This window comes from Symphodus melops (genome assembly GCF_947650265.1).
Source record: "Symphodus melops genome assembly, chromosome: 4".
Classification (NCBI taxonomy): domain Eukaryota; kingdom Metazoa; phylum Chordata; class Actinopteri; order Labriformes; family Labridae; genus Symphodus; species Symphodus melops.
Window position 1 is genome coordinate 19579947 of NC_136694.1, and position 26140 is coordinate 19606086.

The 26140-nt window shown below is 40.7% G+C and overlaps 1 protein-coding gene across 1 annotated transcript in view; it reads right to left on the reverse strand.

Annotated features, from left to right (window-relative positions):
• Positions 1-26140, reverse strand: part of ca16b (carbonic anhydrase XVI b) — a 95444-nt gene that overhangs the window by 17788 nt on the left and 51516 nt on the right. The window contains exons 4-12 of the mRNA XM_079341402.1: positions 25430-25578; positions 17083-17178; positions 14906-14972; positions 12432-12589; positions 10896-11088; positions 5397-5581; positions 2075-2183; positions 1746-1795; positions 895-1648 (exon numbers count right to left, since the gene is read on the reverse strand). Of these exons, the coding sequence (XP_079197528.1) occupies positions 895-1648; positions 1746-1795; positions 2075-2183; positions 5397-5581; positions 10896-11088; positions 12432-12589; positions 14906-14972; positions 17083-17178; positions 25430-25578 (1761 nt within the window). The remainder of the gene's footprint in view (positions 1-894; positions 1649-1745; positions 1796-2074; positions 2184-5396; positions 5582-10895; positions 11089-12431; positions 12590-14905; positions 14973-17082; positions 17179-25429; positions 25579-26140) is intronic.

Sequence of the window (26140 nt, forward strand, 5' to 3'; positions counted from 1 at the left end):
AGTCAGAAATACTTTTTCTTCACAGCGGGGCTTCAATCATCACAGTTAAAATCTAATGACAAAACTTTTGCTTCTTGGACTCACAAGTGGCAAACTGTTAAATCCCCAATCCACACTAACACCATTTTTTTTGCAAGTTGAAACCTTTTTTTAATGGAATTTTAATTGAGAAAATGACTTAATGAATAATTTTGTCTTTTAGAGTTCTTTAAAATGAATCTTATGTTTCTAAATAGATTTGCCATTTCCAGTCTCTGCTGTGCTTAAGGTGTATGACCTGCCTGTTTTGCTGCCTTTGTAGAGCACATAAATACAACATGAATAAAGATCGTTATTAATGAAAATGATCCTGGTCTGAGCGGGTGTTTTCACCTTAATTCAGTTGCCAGTTACGCTGAGGGCATTAAATTAAACCTCAGCAGGACACTCACATTATTTGAATCTCAGCCTGATAAAACCAAAGACCATAAAATCCTCTCAACCCTAACTCACTTTGATTTGGCTCATAGTGTAGCATGGGTTTTACTGCTTGCTCACAGCTTATAATGGATACGTCTGTTGCTAATATTGTGATGGTAAAGTCCCTTGAAGCAAACTGAAAGGGATTCCTGGAGGCAGAAATCCTGTGGCAGCCGGCTTACTTCTGTCTTCATGTCTCTGTGCTGACACTGACGCCTGAAGCTTTATCTTTGACTGAGAAGGTATCCAGCGCAGGTCTGCTTTAAATCAAGTTATTTGTCATGCTAATTGTGTCTGTGTTTACAGACTCCTGCTTTTGTTTGATAGCTGACAACAAGAGAACTACGATTTAAACGGGCTGTTGTTGTTGGAGAAAGATGTTTAATGTTTTTTTTTTTATAATTGTGTCTGTGGAGGAGTGGGAGGTCTGCTCACCAGGGTGGATAGAAAAAGGCCAGTTATTCTTCTCGTCCCTGTTGATCTTTGGAGCCAGAGTGGAGCTCTGGGGAATCTGCATCTCTGCGCTGTCGTTTCGAGGCTCCTGAGTGGAGGCTGCATTTATGTCTGTGTGATTATTCTCTATGTTTACCAACTGGTCGTCTGCAGTGCTTGCAGGTGCTGTGCTGCCTCTGACCGTAAAGTTCCCCTCTCCTTTCTCTTTGGCTGTAGACGCAGGGGTGGGGATAAAAGGCTCTTTGGCCACAGTGCTGTTTGCCTGCTTCTCCTCATTATTAGGAGCCGTTTTGTTCTTCGTCTTCTTCTCGTCCTTTCCCTCCTCCTGCTCTCCCTCTCCCTCCTCCTCCTCCTCCTTCTCCGACTCTTCGCCCTCACGTTTGGCCTGGCTCTCCTCAGACGGGGGCGCATCTGTCTCGGAAGAGCGTGGCGTCGTCTGCTCTGTGCTGGACTTCTCTGACGGGACGGGTGGACGGGTGGGGTTCTGTGTGGCTTTGGGCGCTTGCGTGGGCCACGCGGAGCTTGGCAGAGAAGACAGGACCCCTCCACTGACGCCCAGGCCTGCCAGCAAGGTGCTGGTCACCACTGATGCTACAGTGGCCTGACTGCCGCTTGAGGAAGGGCCCATGCCTGTTGCCATGGAGACGATGGAGAAGTGGATGCCAGAGGACGTCCAAGTGGAGGAACCGGAGCTGATGGGAGCCATGTCGGCCGAGGACGCAGGAGAAATCGTTGGCTAAGGGAGACAGGCAGATGATAAATGGTTATCTTAAAGAAAAACAAAAATACTGTATGTCCATCATACAGAAAGGAAATATTTAAAATTCACTTACCATCCCAGTCTTCACAATACGAGACCCTTCAAATATTCTAGTTGTATTAGCTGAAAGAAGAAAAAGAGTAAGAAGACTTAGTTCTGTCTATATAGCTCAGTCGTGTTAATGAACATATAGTAGATAAGTAAATAAACACCATCTACTTAATAGAAACAATTCAACACAAAGGAAACGTGTTGAAAAAAAAAAAAAAAAAAAAAGAAGTCGTGGGATGTATTCAGCTATTGGCTCGTTCCCCTCGTCTTCTTCACGACAGCCTTTCTGACTGAAATCCTTAAAAGAACAAACAAAATGGATCAAATGCATTCAGGTTTTTCAGCCGTTACCTCTTAAAAGCAGCGTTTGACTGAAATCGCTGCGCAGGTCGTGCTGACACACAGCCTGCACCCTGAACAGGTACAGCACGTCAGGGGACACATTAGTGATGACTGCCTTCTGCAAGAGAGAACAGAAAACACACCAGCACACAGTTAAAACCACCGAGTAATGTATGAATGTGGAGAAATAGACTGGGGGGAAAAAAGGGATTCTATCATTCATATCGTCTAAAATAAAAATAAACTAAGTTAACAGTCTGTGACCTACAAGTTTAATGCATTTTAAAACCTCTACTTCAGTCTAATTTAATTGTGTTGTGCAGTTTGCAGATGGCTGTATTTATATTAAAATGGACCTCAGAAGGGAGGGATGATTGCCTCTGGTGTTACGAGAGTGAGTATTTTTCTCTGATAAAGGTGTCCAGAGATAGAAAGTGAAAATTGAAATGGAAATGAAAAGGGCAAAAAAAGAAAGACTGACAGCAGAGAGAGAAGCGCAAAGAATAATGTCAAGTAAGACGACACACCGTTTCTTCAAATGGAGTGAAAGCACAAAAAGCACCTCATGGACATATTCATCATTTTCTTTAATCTGCTCCTTGAATTCAATGTACAGGAGGGAATGTGAAGCTATGAGGCTCTTAGCAAAACATAAAAGACAAAGAAATAATTAACATCAGTCCATTTTTAGAGAATAAAAAGGAAGCAAGTTTCCGGTTTCATACTCCGAGCTATAGCACAGATCCTAACAGAGAGTCATCTATCCTCCTGTGACTGATGTCAAGACTACTGAAAAATAGAAAAATGAAAACGATGCTTTGGAGATATGGCGGCTCTGCCTGAGGACCTGGGGGAGCAGCTCAGCAGATAGGGAGTAAAGAGGTCAGTAAATGTAGCTGGGGGGATGTTGAGGGTTGCAGGTAACCAGCACAGGGAGAGTGGAATTGCAGCAAGATGGTTCCTATATTTAATATCAGGCTGCTGTTGCAGGTTTCTGAACAAGCTGCAGGTGTGATGTGGCCCTGTGAGAGACACAGGAGTTCAATAAACTGCAATCCTCTCAAGGAACAGAAACCATGGTTTATCTTTAGCTGAGATGCCAGATTGCAAATTAAGTTCAACCTCCACGTGTACAGCCGAACATTCAAGTTTGAAAGTCAAAGATCCCTTTCAGGCAGGTTTTTAAACTCGGATTGACATCTTTTGTGTGTCTGATTTTTGGTCTTTTAGTTGATGTCTTCTCTCATTCACCCATTTTTTTCCCCCCAATTTGTCCCAACAGAAGTGGAAGGCAGATTGATGAAGCTGATCTTCAACTGCAGAATTGTTTGCACCTGTGTTCTGAAAGTGATAAATGGCAGGTCCGTGTAAGTTGGAAGCTCTTAACAAAAAAAACAAAACATATATATATTTGCAGATAAGAAAACGTCTGTGAATTGTCAGAATATTCTAGAAAACCGCGTACTTGTGTTTTAAGAAGAAGTTTCTTCCAAGAGAGGGTTGGTGAATGGGGCCTTTTGGTCATTTTCAAAGTTCAAGCTCATATGAAACATGGGCAACATGTCAGACCATGAGGGAAACGTATGTTGGAGTAATTCCAGGATAAATGTTCAGTGTGTGCTAAATAACTTCACGCTGATAAAACCTCTCCGTGAGCTTTTAGATAGGCTCTCTTCTCCTTGCACTTGGAGATCCCCCCCCCCCCCCCCCGGCAGCCCTGCAGCGTTCTGCCCCACTGGAAGGCTTCAAGAGAGCTGGTCATTCAGAGTAAAGTGGGCATGTGGGGAGGGGATCCTTAAAGAGACAGTCGCTGAAACAAACTGTTTCAGGCAGAGGCTAAAATGAGGGTTTTTATGGCTGCCAGTACAAGTTATATGAGGACTTTTTTGAGCTGCATGTCATGCAAAGTTCCTCTACGTAGACTGCCAACATCAAAGGCGAAAATGAGTACACTATGGGACAATTTAACACATGTTGCTCTTAGTTAGTGTTCTTCTCAGCCCCCAAATTTTCTGCAATGCTACATTTTCTTGTGTAACGTGAACGGATGAATTAGAGAACAGACTTTTACTGCTCAACTCTACACATTAGTCAAGGTTGATCAAATACAGTGAGTAACACAAATGCTACAGTAAAGAATCGTATCAACTATCGCACAAACTAGTTACTGTAGTTCCTAAAAATGATCAGGATGGGAGGATTTTTAATATCCATATATTTAAGGAAGTTTGAAGTTTTTGCGGCATTCTGTCCCTTCCAACCTGTGCATCCGTAAAAGTGACTGGCGCAGCAACCAAGTATGATCCCTCACCAGCTTCCCACCCATGACAATGACAACTGTGTTTACTGCAATGCATGACCGAGCTGGAGGCAGAACTGCCACAAGGGAATTGATCCTAGGTCCTAGAAAACAGTGGGTGAGTGTTTTGCCCCCTGCACTTTTTTTTGAGTGTAAAGAGGCAGCCATGCGGACTATCAAGACAGCGGGAGTCAGCAGGCTTTAAAGAGAAGCCCAGCCGGGGGCGGGATTCCCACAAATGGAAGGATATGTGACCAATGGGGAGAAAATATAAGTGTGGAAAAGAAAGAGCCCCTGTAGGTGTAAGCTCCTGCAGGAGGAAGGAAACATTTCTGCAGAGACAGTGAACGCTCTGCAGGAGAGACACAGCAAGAAGTGAAGTGGAAACTCAACGCTTAAGGCACACAAGTAGAATTCTATGATCACTGGTGTCAAAAAACTTCACTGAGATCTGAGGCTCGACACTTGCACGGTTACTAAAAGGCGACAGTTTTGAGTTCTGAGAGCTGCTTACACTGCCTGGAAAGAAACCGGATTTCTTTTTATCAAAAGACTATTAGTTTTCAAATCGTTAGAATTATTGGTTTTTAATGTCGGAATTGTGTCTTTCTGTATCTTTTCCTGGAGCCTGAACGGCATCGCTGCCTAAAATAAATAGACAGATGTTGGAAAAATGCATAAAGTGAGAAAAGGTCACAGGTGCAATCGTCAAAACATCACATATGTATCAGTGCGAGCTGTCAGACAGTTTTGTGCGTCTATTCTTAGACAGGTGAGTGACAGGGGAGTGTCTGGGCTCCTCATATCAGCCAACAGCCACACGCAGAGTTCATCACAACCTGTCACCTCTTACACACACTGTCAGGGATCCATCCCACACCACCCCCCCCCTCCCTCCCATCTTCTCATCCTGCCAGGCACATCTGCGATGCCGCAAACCAAATCGGAGACACTTAAACCACATCCACTGAAAAAAAATAAAACTAAACTTTGATCTGGTATGAGGGAGATCGAGCGGGCAGAAGATCTCACCATGCTCTGGTCTCCTGTCTTGGTGAAGGTCTTTTCATCAGCCACATCTCGTTTCACCCAGCTGTAGGACACCATGTAGCTGGTGATGGGGGGGTGGTAGACTGTCAGAGGCCGTTCCCAGCTCACCATCAATGCCGTCTGGTTCAGCGGCTTGATCTTCATGCTCACTGGGGCGCTGCTGCACACTGAAAAAACACCGGGGCAGAAGAGGTTAGGAAGACGAGGAATGATCATGAAAAGAAAAAAAATGACTTGCAAGGTAAAGACAGCGAGCTTCTTGTGGATACAGCAGGGGGAAAATGAAGGGCTGCGGTTAACAGGGCTGGTTGACCACATGTATTGGTGTCCGTTGACGTTTGTGGGCAGAACGTGGGAAACTTTTAAAAAAAGCCTATTTTTACTGTCTGTACCAGATCAGACATAAAGCCACCTCCAAGTGAGAAATGTGCAAAATAATGCAGTAACTCAATAACAAAACCCCTTCTGGAGGTAAAACTGAGGTCATGCAAATCCTTGGCTGTCAGTGTGAACTGTCAGTCTGGACAGTTTTTTTTTTTTTTTTTTTTTAAAACACTGCAGGAGAAGTAGGGTACCGAACAGTAGGGACGAATGCTAAATACGTGGTGGTGAAAACACTGCAGCTTCCTGCTCAGACGTAATTAGCAAGTTCCTGTCTGTTTAACATGAAACAGGATGCATGAGGGGGATGGAAGAAAAGCTGTAAGTTGGCCTCAAGGTGGCAGCGCAGGCTGCAGCATGGACAATTGCACATGCATCTGTCAGCATGAGTAAAGGGACTATCTGGACATGCTTAGGATATCAGGGCAACAGCAATCAGGAGCCAGTGTCAACTGATTATACGGACACAAGGTTTCTGTCAAATTGAAACTGTCACCAGTTTTCTCCATTTACAAAAGGGAGGCCGTGGTTGCAAATAATGCAGAAGTGATACAAGGGGAGGAGGAGACAGGAGGAAGGAGATCAGTCAGGAGGACAGGATGGGGGGGAGAAACAAGAGCAAGAATATCTCTGGGTGTTGATGAGGTGTGACAGGTGTGAAATGCTTTATAACTTGTTGAATGTTTGCTGTCAAGTTCAGTAATTCAACCAAGTGACGACAGCTAGACAATGGTTGAAGACATCATCAACATGTTCATCACTGCCTAAACTGTCCCCATTACCGCAGATCTCTTAGCAACACTTGAATCTACTGCAGCTGTAAATGACAGAGTTCAAAGTTTTGAAGACAATGAAACAATGACTTCCTCTTATAATCCTTATTTTACCGTTTGGTCTCATTTAGTCTCTTATTTGTATAGAGTTGAAAATGTCTATTTTTGTATGTTAACACTGTTTCTGTTTTTTCTTGAAGCCTAATGGTTCTCCTTTCATTCCAAAAGCCGAGCAAGGAAAAAAAAAAAAAAAAGGAAAGGGATTGCAAATTAGCCACGGCTATAAAACCTGTATGCGCGACATATGAAGAAATGTTCAGAACATGTGTCCCTGTTAAATAAACAAATACACAAATCAATAAAATAACAGATCTACAAAATGAGACCTGAGTTTTGCACCCTGCAATACAACAGTACTGTGATACTTCTCTCTGTCTTTGCTATATAATAAACAGGTTCATGGCGTTGCCAATAACTGCGTGAACTTCCATGCTTTCTGCTGATGCACATCAGGTTGAGGTTTGTGGTTTAACTGGCCACACAATTTAAAAGTCTTCTTCTGAATGTGTTCAAAGTTTGTGTACAAATGAGGTGTTGTCCCATCCTCTAAGTTCCATAGGAAAAAAAAAAATCCTCCTGAGACAGGGTAAGCATCGAACTGTGTTTAGCATTATTTTTTCTGCGTCACTGACAGAATATGTATGCGAGTGAACAGTGAACATTTGAGAAAAATCTGCTAATCCTTCAGGGTTAAACTATATTCATTGTTGCGTCCCTCACTTCTGCCTGGATCACCACTTAAAGGAGGCCATGACTCTTTCTCCTGGCAGCATCTGCCATAAAGCCCATGTATTGAATGTTGTCAGCAAAAACAGCATTCAAATGCTTCTCTTTTTCAAGGCTGAACAACATGTTTTTATGAGAATGGGGCATGAACAACTCGTTCCTCTAAAAAGACAGTAGACTATACAGTACACACGAAAAGTACACCACATTTGTTATTTTAACAAGAATCATTTGTATTTTTGGAGGATGTAAACCAACATTGTATCAGTCCAGTCTTCTGCAGTTAAACATGGGATTATTGATGATTGATCAATAATCACAGTATGATTAAGAACTGTACAATAATACATGTCTTAATGCAGCTTCAGTTCATTCACTGACAGACCAAGAGAATGTTTGAAATAACTGATTTTTCTTTTTATTTTAAGATTTTTGTTCTTTTTGGGTCTTTATTCGAGAGAGAGAGAGAGAGAGAGAGAGGACAAGAGAGGGAGTTAGAGTCAAGCATCAGGGAAACAGAGAGAGAGAGAGAGAGAGAGAGAGAGAATGGGAATGACATGCGGGAAAGATTCAATGGGTTCAGATTCAAACCCATGCCGTCTGCTCGGAAGACCACAGCCTCCATATACACGGTGTACGCACACTAACCACTAGGCCATTGGCACCCCAACAACATGATAAGCCAAAGGCTGTGATCAAAATACTTTTGTTTGTTTGTTTATAAGTTGTAAGTCAAGTTTTTTGCACTGATATAGCAAATTTGATCCATTATACTTGGCTCTGCAAAATGATGATACTTTGGTATTTTATGATATCCCACAGATGAAACGATAAAATCCTTATAAACAGAGTAGTTAGGAGTATAAGTTTATGATAGTTGCAAATGCACAATAGCACCATTTAAAAAAACTAAAGTGGTTTTCTAAATCTGGTCTCCACTTAAAAAATAATGTAGTATGCATAGAGTAACAAGCGGGGCTGATACAATGTTGGAGCTTCCACAAACAATAAAACAAATACTGCCTTATATACGGTATGTTGGCTTTACAATTCAACTTTAGCACTAACACTCAAGCTATTGTTTGCATCAAAAAGGCTTGCCGTGCATCTCTTAAAGTCAAACAAACTTTCTCAGCTGTAAAAATTCACACTGAGGGAACATTGAATCAAGGTGTGGCCCTGGATCTCACAACATTTACAAGCAAAGCAGTGAGTCATTTACTGCACACAGATAAAGTACCTCGCCCTAACACACAACCTTGACAGATGTCACCCCTGAAGATGAGATGCTGTTAACTCCTATAGTGCCTCCCTTTAGTTTGAATTCTAACATTTATTTCATCGTGAAGAAGAAGAATAAAAAGAAAGAAAGAAAGAAAAAAAAAAGCGTTCCGAGACACAAAGAGTAAAACAAGCAAAGAGCGAGGAGACGCAGGATGAAAAATAGATAGACACTGGTCCACATCCATTTTTCCTACTGACATGCCACAAAAGCAATTTCACAACTTAATTTGTATGGGTCTATTTTAGCTGTGCCACATATTAATGATGATTGCTGATCGGCCTTGTTAGGGTGCTCCAACTTCATCACAAGCCTTCCCAATCAATTCTCCCTGCCAGACACCAACAACACCACTTTAGGGCTCAGCAGCCTTTCTCATTAGTCTCAATAGTTCCTGTGCCGTTCTGTTGTAGCGAGCAGTGAAAGATGCACACATAAAAGAGAAAGGAGAACAAAAACACTATTTGAGCCCTGCATGGGGTATGTGCTTTGTTTTAATATGTTCTTTGATATAAGAATGACTTGGAACAATGACGTGTGCACAATACAAGCTTCATTCAAAACCCCTAAAATTGAAATAATAAGAAATCATTCTGGTGATTTCAAGCTTAATAATGAAATGTGCTATGCTATTTTGACTAAAGAAAAAAACAAACACCATCTATGATACCATTATACTATATTAAGTTATGCACAGAATGGAGAGGGGTTCGTATGCAGAGAAGCTCAAATCTTAATTTGATTCCAAAATACAAACAAAAGCTCATCAGTAATAATTACTGCAGTCCTTTAGATTTTTTTGTTACCACATAGACCATAGTGCTAAAAAAACAGAGCATGAAGGGAGCCCTGGAATGTGTGGTCACAATTTAATATGACACATCATTGGATCATAAATCTCTGCTACCAATCACAAGAAGACCTTTAGCATACAGTAGGCCTAAACTGGGTCATAATGACATGCAGTACTTTTAATGACAATCTTATTAAAACAATCAAAAACAAATCAGATCATTAAAGAACTTTTTTTTTTGTATTAGTATGGAGACATCACTGAAGAATGTTTGCCACAGTTTGACCACCTCGCTGTAGGGGGGGGGGCAATGTGGAACCAGCTCGACTATTTGCTGAGCCCCTTCACCAAACAGAGACTGTTCAACCATAGGTTTACGTAACAGACGGATGGAACTTCAGCGCTCATCCACATGCTGAGGCTGTGTTTGTTGGACCAGAGCAGGAGGGAGGTTCAGAATTAGAATTTGAAGGATGATGTATCAATGCAAAACACAACCAGAGCATGGTGGTAGAAATGAAGCATGCAGATTTGCTCTAACTTAAGCTGGAATTGCTATCATGTAAGCTAACTATCTTAATACAAACAAAAGACACCTTATGATCTTTGAAGGACAAAAGTGAGCATTTTTGTTGGCGCATCCAAGGCACCAGGACAAACTGAATGTTAACTGCAGTGCCATAAAAATGGTTCTTATATGTCCGTGTCTTAAGGATGGCTCAATAACTGGTGAGGATGCCACTTCAGCAATATGTAGCTTTTGACTTTAGCAACATTTCATTGAAAAAGTCAGGAGGACAAAGATGTTTGGACTAGCACATGAGCCTAATGTTAGCTTCAGAGGCTAATATTAGCTTTAGAGGCTAAATAGCAACAGTAGCTCTCAGTATCTCAGCTGGCAAAATCAGAAAATTAATTACATAACCCTGGCCTGCCTTTGATCACAATCTATGAACTGTAGTTGACATAAAATAATAAGAATTTCTTATAATCTCACTGTTATAAATTTGAAGTGGATGTGAAGTGTTAGCATGTAAGAACAAAAAACTTGACAAGCATGATGCAATGCAACTACAGGGTTAGGACCTGGTGAGCAGAAATAACAAAAACGATAGTACAACTCAAGTACTGGTAGATACAGTTTGTACCACATACTTGGTGAGATTATAACTTTGGAGAGGACTTGATCTTTCCTGATCTCGGAAACATCATTGGCCTACACACACACACAAACACACACACAGTTTGCATAATGCCAAACCAATCCCCACTTAAGTGTAATATAAATGACCCTGCCTTTAGTTTACAGCAAACCCTGACTCAGACTAGTTTGGCAGCAATTCACAAGAAGTAATAAAACTGTGAGTAATGATTGTAATTAGATGATTGTAATTACAGCGGATCCTTAGTTTAAAGCAGCAGTGTTTTACTGCAAACAACAGGGAGGAAGTGAAAACTCAGCTCACCTCTTGAAGCCTCAGTGCCGTGAGGGCTTTCCATAATCTCAGTCAAATCTCTCTGCCATGCGTCTTTTACTGCAGATTTGTAAACCTTCCTGTTGTCAAGGTTCTGCAGGTGCCGGAAGTTGTTCCTCAAGTAGTCCACAGACTTGACGTGGTCCTGTTGCTCTGTTGTGAAGATGTGGTAAAAGAACTCCAGCTACATGGAAAGAAAGAGAAAAGGCTACTGAAATTCAAGGACTTTTTTTTTTCTGAGTTTGTGCATGAATATGGGAGCGAAGAATATAAAATATCATGCAGAACTGCATTTATAGGCCCTTTACAGCAGCTGACAGTTCACAAAAAGACAAAACATTCCCATCACAGGCTCCAGCAGGCACGGACCTCAATCATCATCCCGGCTACCTACCGGGCAGTAACTTCTCAATGGGGGCAAATTTGTGGCCATTGATTGCCTTCAATGATCTCCTGCCGAGCGCTGTAATGACTACACATTACAGATACTGTGGAATCAATGTGTCCAACGAGTGCTTGGAGAAATGAATTACAGGTTCATAAAAGACTATCTGTGAGAGTCACAAACATTGCGCCCGTGGTCAATATTCCTCCAGCAGAAGTTATTTCTGAACAAAAGATTTGTCCTCCTGAAAGCTGATAGAAAATTCCACAGAGCCTTGCAAAATTCTCCCCGGCACAGAGCGCTCTGGAGGATATGCAGCTGGGTAACCAAAGAATTGAATGTATAAAAGATGTAGCTGAGGAGTGTGCATGGGATCAGCAAAAAGCATGGGCATGATTTGGAATATATTATCCTTTAAAGCCCCCCCCCCCCAACAAAAAAAAACAGTTGAATGTAAGGCATGACTCCAACTGTTACAATTATTAGTCATACTTTGTGGTTGTGATCGTGTGTTTGCAAAAAAATGAGATATTTCTCCTTCTATCATTGGCATTGGTATTATAGGCCTCTCTTTCTCTCTCTCCTCTTATTTCCACTTTCATGGCACACCAAGTCAAGCCTGATGACTGTTCACCAACGACTCTGGTTGTGCTCCAGCTATAGATAGATCGATGGATACGTGAGTCATCCTTTCAGAGTAAACTACAATTCAACAGCAACTATAATCACATTAAAAAAACTCACCTCATCTGACACTGAACAAACCAAAAATTACGTATTTAAAACAAAATGATTGAGAACGCAATGGTGGCAAGACTTCATATTTCTTTTAATAAAGACATAAATGACTAACATTCTTAAGATTCATGAGCGTTTTACTCAGTAAATCTTTCCTAAGCATGAACAGAAAGGACCTTGCTGTTCTCTCTGTATGCAGCTATGCGTCATATGCAGAGGACACAGGTAAGAACAAGGGAATGGGGAAATGAGGGGAGAAGAGGTATATAAGGGTAAAATAGCTTCTGCACGACCCAGTGGGACAGCATGTGATCCCCTGACTCTGTGCAAACTGGATCCAAGAATATAAGAACATGAGCTCCGTGAATGAGTGTGTGTATGTGTGTGTGTTGGACCTCACTCACCTGGGAGTGGGACAGATACACTGGCCTGGAGAAGATGATCCACTCCACAACCTTGCTGCAGGGCGGGGTGGTGAGAGAGCCTGTGTATCGGTAATAACTGTCCACCGACGATGGCAGAAGGTCCCTCAGGATGAACGACCGGAGGTGCGTCTCCTTTTCTGGGTAAACAAGGGGTCAACACTTGTAAATATACAGAAATCAAACCCAGCGCAGCTTTATTCACGAGTACAAAAACATCTTCACTGGTAAGTGTTTGATATAACCCTTCGATATCCTGAGTTATATTTACGGTGACATTTACATGGAGGTTTCATTTCACTCCCCCTGTGGCATATTTTACTGCTTTGCTGAAAAACCTCCACAAAAGGAATGACGGTGACGGCAGTTAAAAGCCTCTGCACTTGTTATCGCTCAGGCCAGATCTCTGTGCTCAGATGGGCTGCGAGAGCAGCGGAGGGAGGGGAGTTAGATAAAAACGGCCTGTTCTGACAGATGATTTGTCGCGAGGTGGTGGTCCGCACAGCTCCGTGTAACAACTGTGGCATGGGCTGAGGGGATTAAGACGGATCCCGATGATTACCAGATCTGCTCTATCCCCTGTGATCAGAGCGAGGCGAGCGTGGCAAGCGAGGCGGGCTGACCAACAAACAAGGAATCCGATTTTGATCCAGAGGAAGATCCCTTTATCTCCTGCAAATACGCCGTGTGGGCTACATGTGTGGGTTTGTTTTTCTCCTGGAATTATGATATGAAATACCCAAATAAGGCTAAAATGATGTCAAATCCAATCTCTCACAGCTCACAACCTTAACAAAAAAAAAAAAAAGAGGCGATAGGGTTGATAGGACTTTAGAGGCACTGGAGGCCTCGCCCACATGTCTCATCTATACTCAGTCTAATTCAGTATTCACAGCCTTTCTTTTCCCAGTCTTCAGACAGCGTACGTGCCCTATCGCTCATGGGCCGCCGAGATGCTGATGGATGGATGACTGTGGGATAACGAGCTGGTGGAAAAGCAGCCACCCTAACAGTGGGGAGAGGAGGAGGAGAGGAGCATTTAGCAGCCAGCAGGAAGGGAGAGTCCAAAAAAACCCACCACACCACACCCACACGCAGCTCGCTGTGTCAGCTGGGAGATGAGAGATACTGTTGGTGTTAGCACAAACATCTGTGTAGCTTCACAGCGCAGAGATCCTCCACTTCTGAACACTGATGTAGATTTTTTTTTTTTTTAACCAGGCTTATATAACCAAAGGAAAGCAGAGCTTAAACACGACTGTAAAATGGAAACCAAGCTTCTCAGCTGAAATCAGACCAATCAGAAAACAGATGATTTTGAAGCAAAGAAATCTCATTGAACAAAATGACACATTTTCTGAGGCCTTCAAATATATATATATATATTTTTTTCTGCTTCTTAAGCAGTCTCTTACTGAGATTCTTTCCCCAGCTGTCCTTTCCAGCTCTCTCAGAAAGTTGCACAAGTTCAGTTTGTTTTTCCAGACAGATGCTCAGCACAAAAAGTCATAACCTCACCATCCATCTGCAGAACGAACATGGTGTAAAATTATAATTAGAACAACCAGTCAATGAAGTCTGGCGTTTAACTGATGAAACCACCGTGGCTGGAGAAGCATCCCTCCATACCTTGAAGAACACGCTCATCCGTTTGCATGTCCATGTCATTGTATATTCGTGCTCACATAAAGACCGGCAGGTTGTAAAACAAGTCATACGTGTCCGTGTAAACAGAGCTGCTGTGTCCCCCGCCGCAGTGAAAGATTAGACTGTCATGCTAAAACATGTGCTTATAGTATGCATAAGTCATGCATGCGCTGAAGGAAGCGCAGGAGCAGCTATTTAGCCAGTCAGACATTATGCTAGAAAGAATTGAGCCATAGCAGTTAACATCAAGTGATGTGAATAAGAGCCTCTGCTGGGAGCCACGAGAGGTTCAACGTGCAAGTCTGAGTCAGAATAATGTTGTCTAATTGAAGCTTGGTGGTAATTAATAGTTCTTTCTGTGCGAGTGCAGCTCCTTGGAGGTCTTCAACTCTGGAGATTCCAGAGAAACCGAGAGGCGGGAGCTGGTAAATTTGGACTCTTTTTGAAGTTAAACTCTGCTCATATCTTCTGTTAAGGCTCTAATTGTAGACTTCAAAATGATTAGATTAAAAATGTAGATTAAAACGAAACAGAAAGAAAAAAAAAAAAAAAAAAAGGCCAACGCATAAGCAGCTGAAAAACAACATTATCTTTGTTTTGTAAAGCTGCACTTCCATGAGGCATATACAATACCTCCAGGAAAAACTAATACTCGGACAACAGGGGGAAATTGCTTTTGAATATCCCATAAGAACTTAATTCCCGCAGTACAGTTTCATGTGACAAAGATTTTTGGTTGTAAAAGCATTCAAGACAAAAACACACACACACACACACACACACACAGAGTTAACTTTACAATCACTTACCATGATGCACCACTCCTTTCAATCCCTGGATGATGGGCTCCACGGCAGGATTGTCTTTTTGCCCCAGCTGCAGGAAATGTCCAGGCGAAAGATTACAAAAAGGATTACAAGACTAGAAAAAAGGTCCAACATAATGACCAAAGAGCGATCAACAACAGCATAACCCGTGCTTTGGGCCTCTTTACAAAAAGTAAGGATTCCCAGTTTATTCCTGTACTATCAGGATTTTCCATCCATCCACTACATAAAACAGTATAAACAAAGATTTTGAGTTCATACATTTTTAACGACATACAAGCTTTGAGTAGTTTTCCTTCCACGTTGCTATAAAATATGTTTGCTCTACTGCTCAATTGTCTTCTAGTGACAAACATCAATATTCTTTTTTTTTACCATATGGTTGGATATTCCCAATGTCCTATTTAAGACAATAGTGGACAAAACAGTGTTGGGATGGGGGACCGTTCTTCCCTTCGCTCTACATTAAATCAGGTCAGTCAGAGGAGAATAATTGTGAGGAAGTGAATGCTGAATGTGGATAATATGCTCACCTTAGAGGCTGTTAATAGGCCCATGGGGACAACAGGAAGAACTCTCCTCATTGATTAGAAATGGTAAATCTGAGCCAAGGTGTGTGTGCCTGCTTAAAACCCCTCCTTGCACTGTAAACTGCTGTTCAGCGGATTGTGTACGTCGGTGCTAATTGTAGTAAGCAATAGGACTGTCAGAACCCAGCGGAGCCATTTAGGTCCTCGCACACACACCGTTTTTAATCACTGTCTTAGAGAAGGCCTACATTTCACAACACCTGTGTCCCCGTTCCAGCCTCCCTCTTCTGTGAGAGCTGACCCCTTCCTGTACACCGTTAAGCTCCGTGTCAGCCCGTATTGATCACCTACCATCAACCGCAAAAATACTGCTAATAGAAATTAAGTTTGAAACATGGAGAGGCACCCTGAAGTTGTCAGGGCTGCTGGTGTGCGCCTTAACACGGTTTATAAATCTCTGCTGTGTTTTTTTTTCTTTCTTTTTTTTTCAGTCCATTAAAGAGCTTATGTGCGCCGACCTCTAAAGGAGACTATTTGAATTACAGTCACATGCATGCCACAGATGGAAAAAAAATCAGCTACAAGGTGAAGAAAAAAACTCTGCTTTAACAATACAGGTGCCAAAGATCATTATTGACAATGACTAGCCAGTTTTAAGATAAGATAATCCTTTATTCATCTCGCAAGCTGAGAAATTTACAATTAACTAATTTATAATTAACAATCCTTCCTGTGTGGTGTCTACAGTTTTGTTTTTTTAATAACATTTAAATCAATTTCAAGATATTCAACTAATACGTCTTCTTATCTGCATGTTATAATTCTTCACTCTTGACCTTGGTCCTGCAGAGCTATGTCATAAGCTAAAAGCTGAAAGCTACCGGCTAGCATGTTCACAATGACTTTATATCTCGTATGATACAAATGGTTGGCGTTGAATGTTTGTTTAAAAAAATAAAAGGCGAGTTTTGAATGTCTGACCACACCTGCCATCATAGTGCCTATCAGCCTACTGGTGTTGGGATCAATAAGTGTTGGCCCTAGTTTTGACCCAAAAAAATCTAATAAGGACGACTGATTTAAAATGCTACTTTTCTTTTTTCATGACAGATGTTACCTAACATTTTTAGAGTTCTGACACCTATACCAGTGTCACAATCTGCCTCGAAAAGGTTTTACGTACTGTACAGCAGTCAATGCACTAATCTAACCTGATACCATAAAGAAGGTGCCCCCCTAAAGAAACACACTTCATTTATACAATAGTTTATATAACAGATTTGTAAAGGACAATTATAGGGAATTATATTTTAAAAATGTCAAAATGTTGTCATTATTAATTTCCCATACCCTTTTTTTCTGGATTCGTTTAACTGGTATAAAAGGAATACCAGTCAAAACTCAAATCTAGGGACCAGGAATGCTATTGGGATGGAAACATTTTTATTACAATATCTTTCTAAGTTTTATGGTAACCCATCAGTCTGAGAGTAGATACATTTCAGTCCTCTATAAAAGTGCTGGATTGACAATAATACAGTGCTGCTTGTTCAAAAAAGTGTATGTGTTGTGTCAGTAAAAGTCCATAGATTACATTTGTGTTGACCTTCATCCCTGGTTATACTTTACCTCAAAGAAGACGGTCATAGCAGCGATGATGCGTCTTTCCTTGATGGCAGCGCTGAGGCTGTCAAAGTCATCGGAGTTGTAAAGGTAGATCTGCATCTGGGATGGGAAACAGAGCATAAACAGCTTGAGGAGTGGACAAGGAGAACGGACAGTCCTGCGATCAATCACTTGGACACAGTGCTCAGGAACTGATGAAAAGCTGCTTTGAGGGGCATAAAAGACGGTGTATTTATCACTCTCATAAATCTCCCATAATCTGCGTCGTTCCCTTTTGCGTTCTGCCACTCCTGGAGGATGCTGGAGAAAATACAGCATCCCATTCCTCAGGGCGACTGTCCTCGCAGAGACAGTCACGAGCAGGACGAGAGGAAGAACGAAAGGGATTGTGCTCTTTTCCTGTGCTGAGATCTAACAGAATGCGAGCCTTTTAATCAGTGCTCCCAATTACCTCAAATCCCCCCACAGGATCACAAAGCCCAGGATGCACTAATAAAAGGTGAAAAAAACCATCACACGTAAAATACATCACACACCTGTCATGGCTCTGGCTTCCTTTTTCTTTCTTTTCTTAAAAAAAAAAAGAAGCAAATCATTCTGTGCATTTTAAAAGCAGAGATATAATGGTCATGCTGATCGAAATCAGCAAATGATTCTAAAAGTAGCAATTGGAACTGTCAATCATCCCGCTGTGTTAGAGCGGCTTTAAAATGAAAAAGCCTTTCATGTCACTGAACCAAGTTAATTGGCAATAAGGAAAAGGTCCTGGACGTTGATTTAATTAAAGGGTAGACTCGCTTTTCTGCTTTTTTTTTTTCCAAGGGAAAACGCGGGGAAGGAACCCGCAACCATGATTGGTGGTGCATATGAAAGATGCAAATGTCTCGATGCAGGCGATTCGGGGATATTTACGTGATCAGTTTCCTTTAACTGCTTCTTTTTTGAAATTGAACTTTTGTTGTCTGAGAAAGAGCTGTGTCCATTCATCAGCCTTCAGACGTTATAAACTACATCACCCAATTAAACTAGCCCCTCCCCTTGGGCTTCAATTACTCACTGACATGGGTTCATGCGACCTGCTCTTATTAACCGCACTCTAGCAACAGAAAAATATCAAAACTAAATATAAAAAAGTGATATTCAATTATTAGAAGCTTGTGAGTGCACAGGAGCCGATACAAAACAAATGATGCCAAAAGAGATTTGAATCACTTGACTGTGCGCTCGATTGCACTGCGTGTTTGTGAGCTCCGACACAGAACTGCTCAATGGAGTAAACTCCATTCACATCCGCACACATATCACTGAGCCTTGTTGATTTTAAGCGGGACGGACAGGTGGCCTGACCAATCTTAAAGCTCTCCTAAAACATTCAGACACTCGAACATGTTTGTATTTTTGTCTGTGCTAAATTTACCATACTGCCAGAGAGCGGAGGGAAACAGTAGGAAACGGAGAGACAACAAAGCATTATTTGAGCTCCTGTAATTTACCTTCAGTTCTCTCTGGAGAGCCCACGCTGTCCACACCTCAAGCGCCCTTTCTTTAGTCTAAATTCATTCCAGTTATGTAGTTTTTTTTCTGGGCACAAAGTGAGTGCAAACAGCAGTGCTCAAAGCTGCTCTGCATTCCCAAGTTCCATTTAAGCACAAACAGGTGAAAAACAAAGTCGTGTTTGGCATGATTTCCCAAGACGGTGAGATATTGAAGCAAGACAAGAAAACTACAAGACATAAGTTAGTGCACAGAGAGCTCTGAGATGAATCACAGAGGCACAAATGTACACTTCCTGTTTGTTTGTCTTCATTCTTTAGAAAATACCCGGCCTCTGAAGTAGTTTATTATTACCGGCTTTAATGTGTCTTTTTAACACTGTGGGACTCTTTCCTTTCACCTGAGCACCTACAAATTGCCACAACACTCAAAAGGAAAAAAAATGTTACACGTTTTGTGCAGTTGGTGAAACTGCAGATAAAAACATGCGATTTCAATCTACAGAGACCTGACAGAGGATTACGGATAGAAAAGGAAAACACATCTAAAATGACCAAAGCACAGCTTAGTGCTGGCTACAATGTGAAAGCACAAATAATAAGATAAAGATTGCTTGCTTTTTTTTTTTTTTTTACTTTACATACTCACGTTGCCCTATTATTAGCACGGGAGAATGGAACACAAAATTAGACTCATTTTACCAGTAGTCTGAAGGTAGAATCTAACGTGACTGTTGCACTGTTCATATACACTTTATACACTTCTAAACTTTTAAATAACATTCTCATCTAGGTTTTTTATTTGCAGAAAATGAAAACCGCTAAAAATAAACAATAAAAATAAAAAAGGAGGTAATTGTCAGACTTTGATTAATGCAACAAAAACAAAAAAACAAGTTCAAATGTGTTTTCAAACAACAGAATACTTGTATCTAAACTCATAAAGATTTCACAATTGAAAGCTTGGAATATTAGTTTTTAAGAACCCACTCCAGATATTCCTGAGATCAGCATCTCCACATGCATGGAAGCCATTCCCTTCTTCTGTCTGTTGTATTTCGACACAGCCACACCTCGTTCTTCTTATTCGGGTACTGGTTTGGTGAACAGCTGACAAGCTATTTCACTAAAGCAAGCTGCTTGAAGTTTGATGCCCAAAGTGTCAGAATCTCCGCCAACAGCAATGTAGAAGACCGGCAGAGAGCATATCAGGACACAAGCAGCTGTATCACTAAATTTAAGTTTTTAGTCAGAGTCGCTCCTAATCCACAATGAACCCTGGGAACTCAGCTATAATTGACAACAATACAAAAAGATGAAACAGAATAACGGACACTAACTGCACGTCAGAGATGTTTCTTTTTCTGTGGATTTTTCTAAAGTCACAGTATGTTGAGCTCTCACAGTTGTCATATCCATCACCTTTAGACTGTGTCTCTTGCTGTGTATCGTTAATTAACTTCCTGCTGAACATGTACTTTATGTGGAGCTATACTGTGTTTGTTATGTAAGGTATTGTGAACCCACCCTCACACTTCCTACATCTGCAGTACTGTGTGCAAACGCCCACACGTCTAAGGTGTGATTTGTATTCCCTGTATAATTAATCTAACCTCAGCGACACCCTAATTTATTATCAGAAGAAAAAAAAAACTCCTTATGGCACCCTCAGGCAGTGAAAAAAAAAAAAAGAGTACCGTTTCATTTTTCATTATGCTGTTTGAGCAAACAGGTGGTCCATCAATCGATTTCCCCCACTTCACTCTCACCCAAAAACACTGCAGGTTAGATTAATGTCAAGCTCATGAGCCACAGGCCGAGCAGCCCATACACTGTTTTCTTTCTCTCTTTTTTTTAACACAAGACAGGGTAACAAAGAGCAGAGAGGCTTTAGGATACAGCTCATTGAAGACGTCCTTTTACCCACCTTTTATATTTGTGTGGACTTTATGTGTTTTTTCCAGCTTCTGGGTAGGTGGAATAAACACTGAGTTGTTGTTTTCTTTCCCCACTGTTAAAGTAAAAGCTTCATGTGGTGTGATACAAGCTACTTAGGGCGGAAAGTGACTCATTTGAAGTTGAGAGATAATTAGACAACAGATTGAAAAAAAAAAAACAGTTTCTGTTTAGCAGAGACGAATAAGTCCGGGAGCTAAACCTCCAAGGTCACGCTGCTCCGCTCGCTAGGAACAAAACAATACATCCAAGAAAACAAAAAGGCAACCTCTAAGAGCCCTGCGTCTATCAAAAACAAACATTTACAGAAAAGGTCAAGTTGTCCTGCACGTGTGATGTCGAATGAAACACAATTTCAGATGCATCAAATTCTGTGAATGCATAAAGAAGAAAAATGAGATGTTTAAATTTTCCGGGGTGAGGAATCTAAATGGCTAAAGGCTACATGCTGCATAACTATGTTTCCTTTTCCACCATTTGTCATTTGATTCCACTCTCTCTGTGTTCTCCCTGTGGTCCTTGAGGTGAATATATAGTACATCATGTTTCATACATGGTAGGCTTACTTGATATGTCAAAGAGAATGATTCATAGAGAGCAGATTTCCCACTGTGCACCACGTACATATACAGAATGTACTTAACAGAAAATATCGGAATTGCAATCCAGCTGCTGGAATATTCCTCTGTGTAGTTCCTGCAGGACAGTATGGACAGGTCAAGATGTCTGTATTTTTAGTCTATGACTAATTTTCTTGGAACACCTCTCCATACTGTCACTCAATCCAAACCATGCATGTCAAGTCAGTCCTATTAGACCTGCATGGAATTCACAGGCAGGTTCACATGGAAATTGATAGAAATTATGAAGTTCAGCCATTTTTTTCAGAAGAATGGACCAGATGTCATTTCAGCTAAATGGCAGCGCACACTACCATGTATTCAAAAACATCCAATTTACAGGCTGGAAAAGTGGCATGAATTCTCTAAAGCAACCTTTTTAGTCTGACATGGACCGTTTTTTTTTTTTTTTCCCCTTTTTGGACTTTCCAAATGTGTTCTTTTAAATCAATCTGAAACTTCATTTACCGATCACTTCCAAATATGGATAGGTTGAGATAATATCACAATGTACATTCTACAGTAATCAATCCTTTAGTATGGACCCTGTTGACTTTTTGGTCAAGGTGTACGTTAGAGCTGCACTGTTCAATCATTTATTTCTCCATTTTTTCACAGTTTACAAGTATGCAAATAATTCTATTATTGATGAAATAATTGAAAGGAAAATAAGTAAAGAAAGATCGCTAGCTTGAGCCTTACTTTACACTTGTATTATATCTGGATCATTTACAAATCCAATTTTAATTTAATTCCTGCTTTTCGTATATCAAGCGCCCATTTAGTACTTTCAGATGCAGTATGTGTTGGAGCGGCGGAAGTGCTGAACAATTTAAGGAAAAGATCTAGTTGCGATTTTTTGCGATTTCAATTTGTATCACGATTTTCTTCAAATCAAGCTTGTGCAATATTCTCAATGTACAGTAACATTTACAAACATGACAGGAAGTTACATCATACCAGTTAAAATTTTAAATGCTATAACACTACATTAGAAGAATGAAAACTAAAGCTAAGAATTGATTTCAAATGTATTTATTAAGAAGAAACACTCACTCATTCATTAAATCCTTGAACTATGCGTCTTGTCCAGCTGAAGCCATTTCAGAAATTAGAGAGCATGTAGAGCAGGCTTTTCTGATTGGTTAGTGTTGCCTGTCCACGAGCAGCAAGCTGCTTCTGATTGGTGAGCTTGGCAGGGTGGGAGGGAGACGACATGTGTGTGTAAATTAGTTGACACAAAAGCTCCTGGGTCAGTCGGGAGTGACTTTGGCGATCAAATGATCACGTTTTCTGAAATCGCGATTTCGATCAGAAAACGATAAATTGTTCAGCCTTAAGAGGCGGTCCAGCCAACTCACATTTTAGTTTATTTTGTTTCTTGTGCATTTGAAAAAGAAATATAACAATGGGGGATGTGGTGGCCTCGTGGTTAGTGTACGCGCTCCGTGTACGCATCGGGCTCGAATCCAACTAGTGGCTGCTTTCCTGAAAGTCATTTCCTACTTTCTGTCTCTCCCTCTCTCCAAATTCCAGCTTGTCTTTACAATAAAGGGAGAAAAAGTCCATAATAAATCTAAAAAATATAAATCTTCAAACCCAGGTTTCTGTTTTCTTTTTTTTTATGTGAAACATATATTTAAATATGGTAAAAGCCTGTTTATATTGCAATCAACACAAATAACTCTTCCTGCCCTTAGTGCAACAACTTTTATTATTATTCTCGTAAAGTTTTGCTTCTCTTTCATCTGTGATTGTTGTTCCCTACATATTTATAAGAGTGCTGTTGGTGGGAGCCTCAGATTGCAGAATTTCAAAAAGAGCATTATCTTTTTACATTTCAGGCTCCACATTCCTCGACTGAGAGGTCGATTCAAACCTCTCAGTCTACACGCGGTGATACGCTAAGCTGAAAATCTATACTTCACATCTATAAATGATGCATCTGCAGGGCATCATTTTCTTGTTCTTGCTCAGCTCCCCCCCCCCCCTTCCCCTTCCCAAACAGCTTTCCAAATTGGTCATTAAAGGGAATTCCATCGTCTCATTACGAAGCACGCCATCAAAGAGTGCCATATGCACAACAGCTTTATAATGGCTGTATATAATCCGCTGCCCTTTAACACTACGCTGAACACAAAATGATGTGGCAAAAAAATAAATCTAATTACTCAGCAATTCAGAATCAAAAAGGCATGAGTGCAGAGCAAAAGGCTCCAAAGAAGAAAGAGACTTTGGCTGCATGTTTCTGATAGAACAGAAAGGAACAGTAAGCGTGGTGTTAAACCTTGCTATGCTTACACTAATTATTCACCTTTAACAATAGAATGAGTAAAAATAAAGGTTTAATCAAAACCCATCAAATGTAGAAGGACACATTTGCACATTCATTTTGGATAATGAAACAAAAAGGTATTCCACATTTTTTCCGCTTTTCTTTATTACTGTCAGTTTATTGGCTCCTTGTTTCTTTAGTCTTTTTGGCGTTCAGGAGTCAGGCGTAACCTTGTGCAAAGATTATAAAGGACAGTTTGAACTTCTGTTCTACTGCTGAACTTATGTAATTTCCAGTCTCTTCACTATGTGACACAGTAGAGTAGAGTAGTTTCAAACTATCCTAGTTTGAAAAGTTCTGAATCCCTGTTTCAACCAAGCTTTACGGTTCAGTTTGGTTCGGTACAGAACATATTCACAGATGTTTCCACTGTCAAAAGTCGGGAATGTTGCCCAAATAACTGATCCCTACCGTCCCCCCATTTTTTTTTTCTTGTTGGTTTGCTAATCGTGCCGAACCTACCCTAGAGGTTGGAGCTCGACATCTGTTGATTGGTAGAAAAAATCTTCACTTCTGACAGTGTTAATAAAAGACAAACTCAAAATGCTCCATGTTAAAAATATACTGTGGACTTGGAGAGAGTCATACCTTCCTCAGAATCATTGATTTGTATTGTTAAATGTGCAACATTCTTCTTCTTTTGTTAAATTCATTAGCTGTCTACACTATGTCGCGCCCATGTGATTTAGGGATGTGTAATGGTACCATGATCGTACCAAGCAGGTATGAACCAAACCTGAGAGCTTGGTGGAATCAGGATTAAGTGATGACAGGCGTACGCATTACTAAAGCTTCAGGTGGTGCACCAGCTAAGATAGTTCCAATGTAGGTATAAATTACACTTAATCTTACACCGAGCTCCTGGTGGGTTTACAGCCCTCCGTAAAAAGAGGGTTCGTCATGGTTTGGAAAGGTGGGATGAGTTGGAGGACGAGGAGGGGCAGAGGGTTTTACCGGCTGTTTGGTGTGGGCAGTGTGTTCTCTGTGATAGATTACATCCCTTAGAAATGAGTGATGACTTTGTGTTGTACTCCTGCTGCTGTTTTCCACGAGCGGAGAGATAATTCCTTCCTTCAAACAACAGACTACCATTAATACAACATGTTTAATTTAGACATTTCACAACTCGCCGTCACTGCTACGTTAATGCTGCTTTTGTCATATTTGACAGACATTTTCGCCGCTGTTAGAGTATCAAAGCAGTAAACGGAAGTTATTTTCAGCCGTAAATGAAGCACTGTAAATAACAAAGCATTAAAACATGGTTTCCACTGATTGGCTGCAGGAAACGCCATATCTGTGTCAGGTAACGTTTACGTATTCGGTTTACGTTATTTGACTCTTGATGCTTTTAAATGGCAGTTTAAGACTGCTTATTGTTCTGAACTTTGTGTTTGATGTTATGTGTTTTTTTGTTCATTATTGTGATTATTATGATGTAGTTTTTATCATTGTAACATTTTGTGAAGCACTTTGTTATTTTAGTCGTGGAAAGGTGCTACACCCATTAAACTTTACGTACTTACTCAAACAAGTCAGTACAGTGAAGTTCAGAGTAAAACATCGTCTCATCCTACAAGAAGCAGTGCGACTAACTTAAAAAAAAAAAAAAAAAAAAAAAAAAAAGGGCTTTAGTGTTCAAACTTGCTGTCACATTTGATGCTGGAGATGACTTTTGTAAGGAAGCTGTCGTTTTTGTGTCTTAAAATATGAGTTACGTTCAGCCTCTTTTGAAGGCCACAGATGACTTGAAAAAGCTTTTGACTAGATTGAATAACCTCTCAAAGTCTATTCCCAACAAAGATTTCAGATTTTTTCCTTACAGCTGAGGATGATTCTTTAAATCCCTACACATCAAATCTCATAACATTATGCAACAGTAGCATTCAGAGGCAAATCACCAGGCCCTATATTTCAGCCTGTGTTGTCGTGACAGGATGCTTTACCTCCACAGGGAACCGTCTGCCATTTATGCTGTGTTCCGAGCCTGCTGATCCATTACTCTGGCCCCAGTGAAACTCCATCTTCTCAGCCTTAAAACGACCCGGCAGGCCAGCACCTCTTACAAAGTAGTCATCCTTTAGGAGAACAGCAACTGGAGACGAAGAGGAAGGAAAGAAAGAACACTGGACTCAAACAAAGAAAGGACATTAAGTACAATTATACTAAGGCAGCGACAACAACCAAAAAAAATGCATCCAGGAAAAACCCTTTACTTCAAGTTTATTATCTAAGAAAAGTTTTTTTTGTATCTAAATTGCATTTTGTTTGTTAACTCAAATAATTAATTAAAAATCTCAAAATAAGACTTTTAAATTCAACTGTGTTCATATTATTCACTTACGTTAAACAATCTCTAGACATGGCAAAAAGCTGAAACCTTTGCTGAACTTTCCCACCTGTCTGTCTGACATTAGTTGCCATGCCAAAAGCCATCGTTCGTGTCTTTCTGGCTGCTTTACTGAACTTCCTGATTGGACAGGCACACAGTCCAACTTTCAAACATGAGGGTGCAATTTTGTATAACAAGCTATATGTTCCCCGCCAAGTTTACGCTCGTGTTCAGCAGCTGTGGTTTGATTTCAAGTACTTTTCGTTGTGTTTCAAACTCCCAGTCTGAATAGAATAGGTGTTCTATTTGTTTTGTTGAATTATGA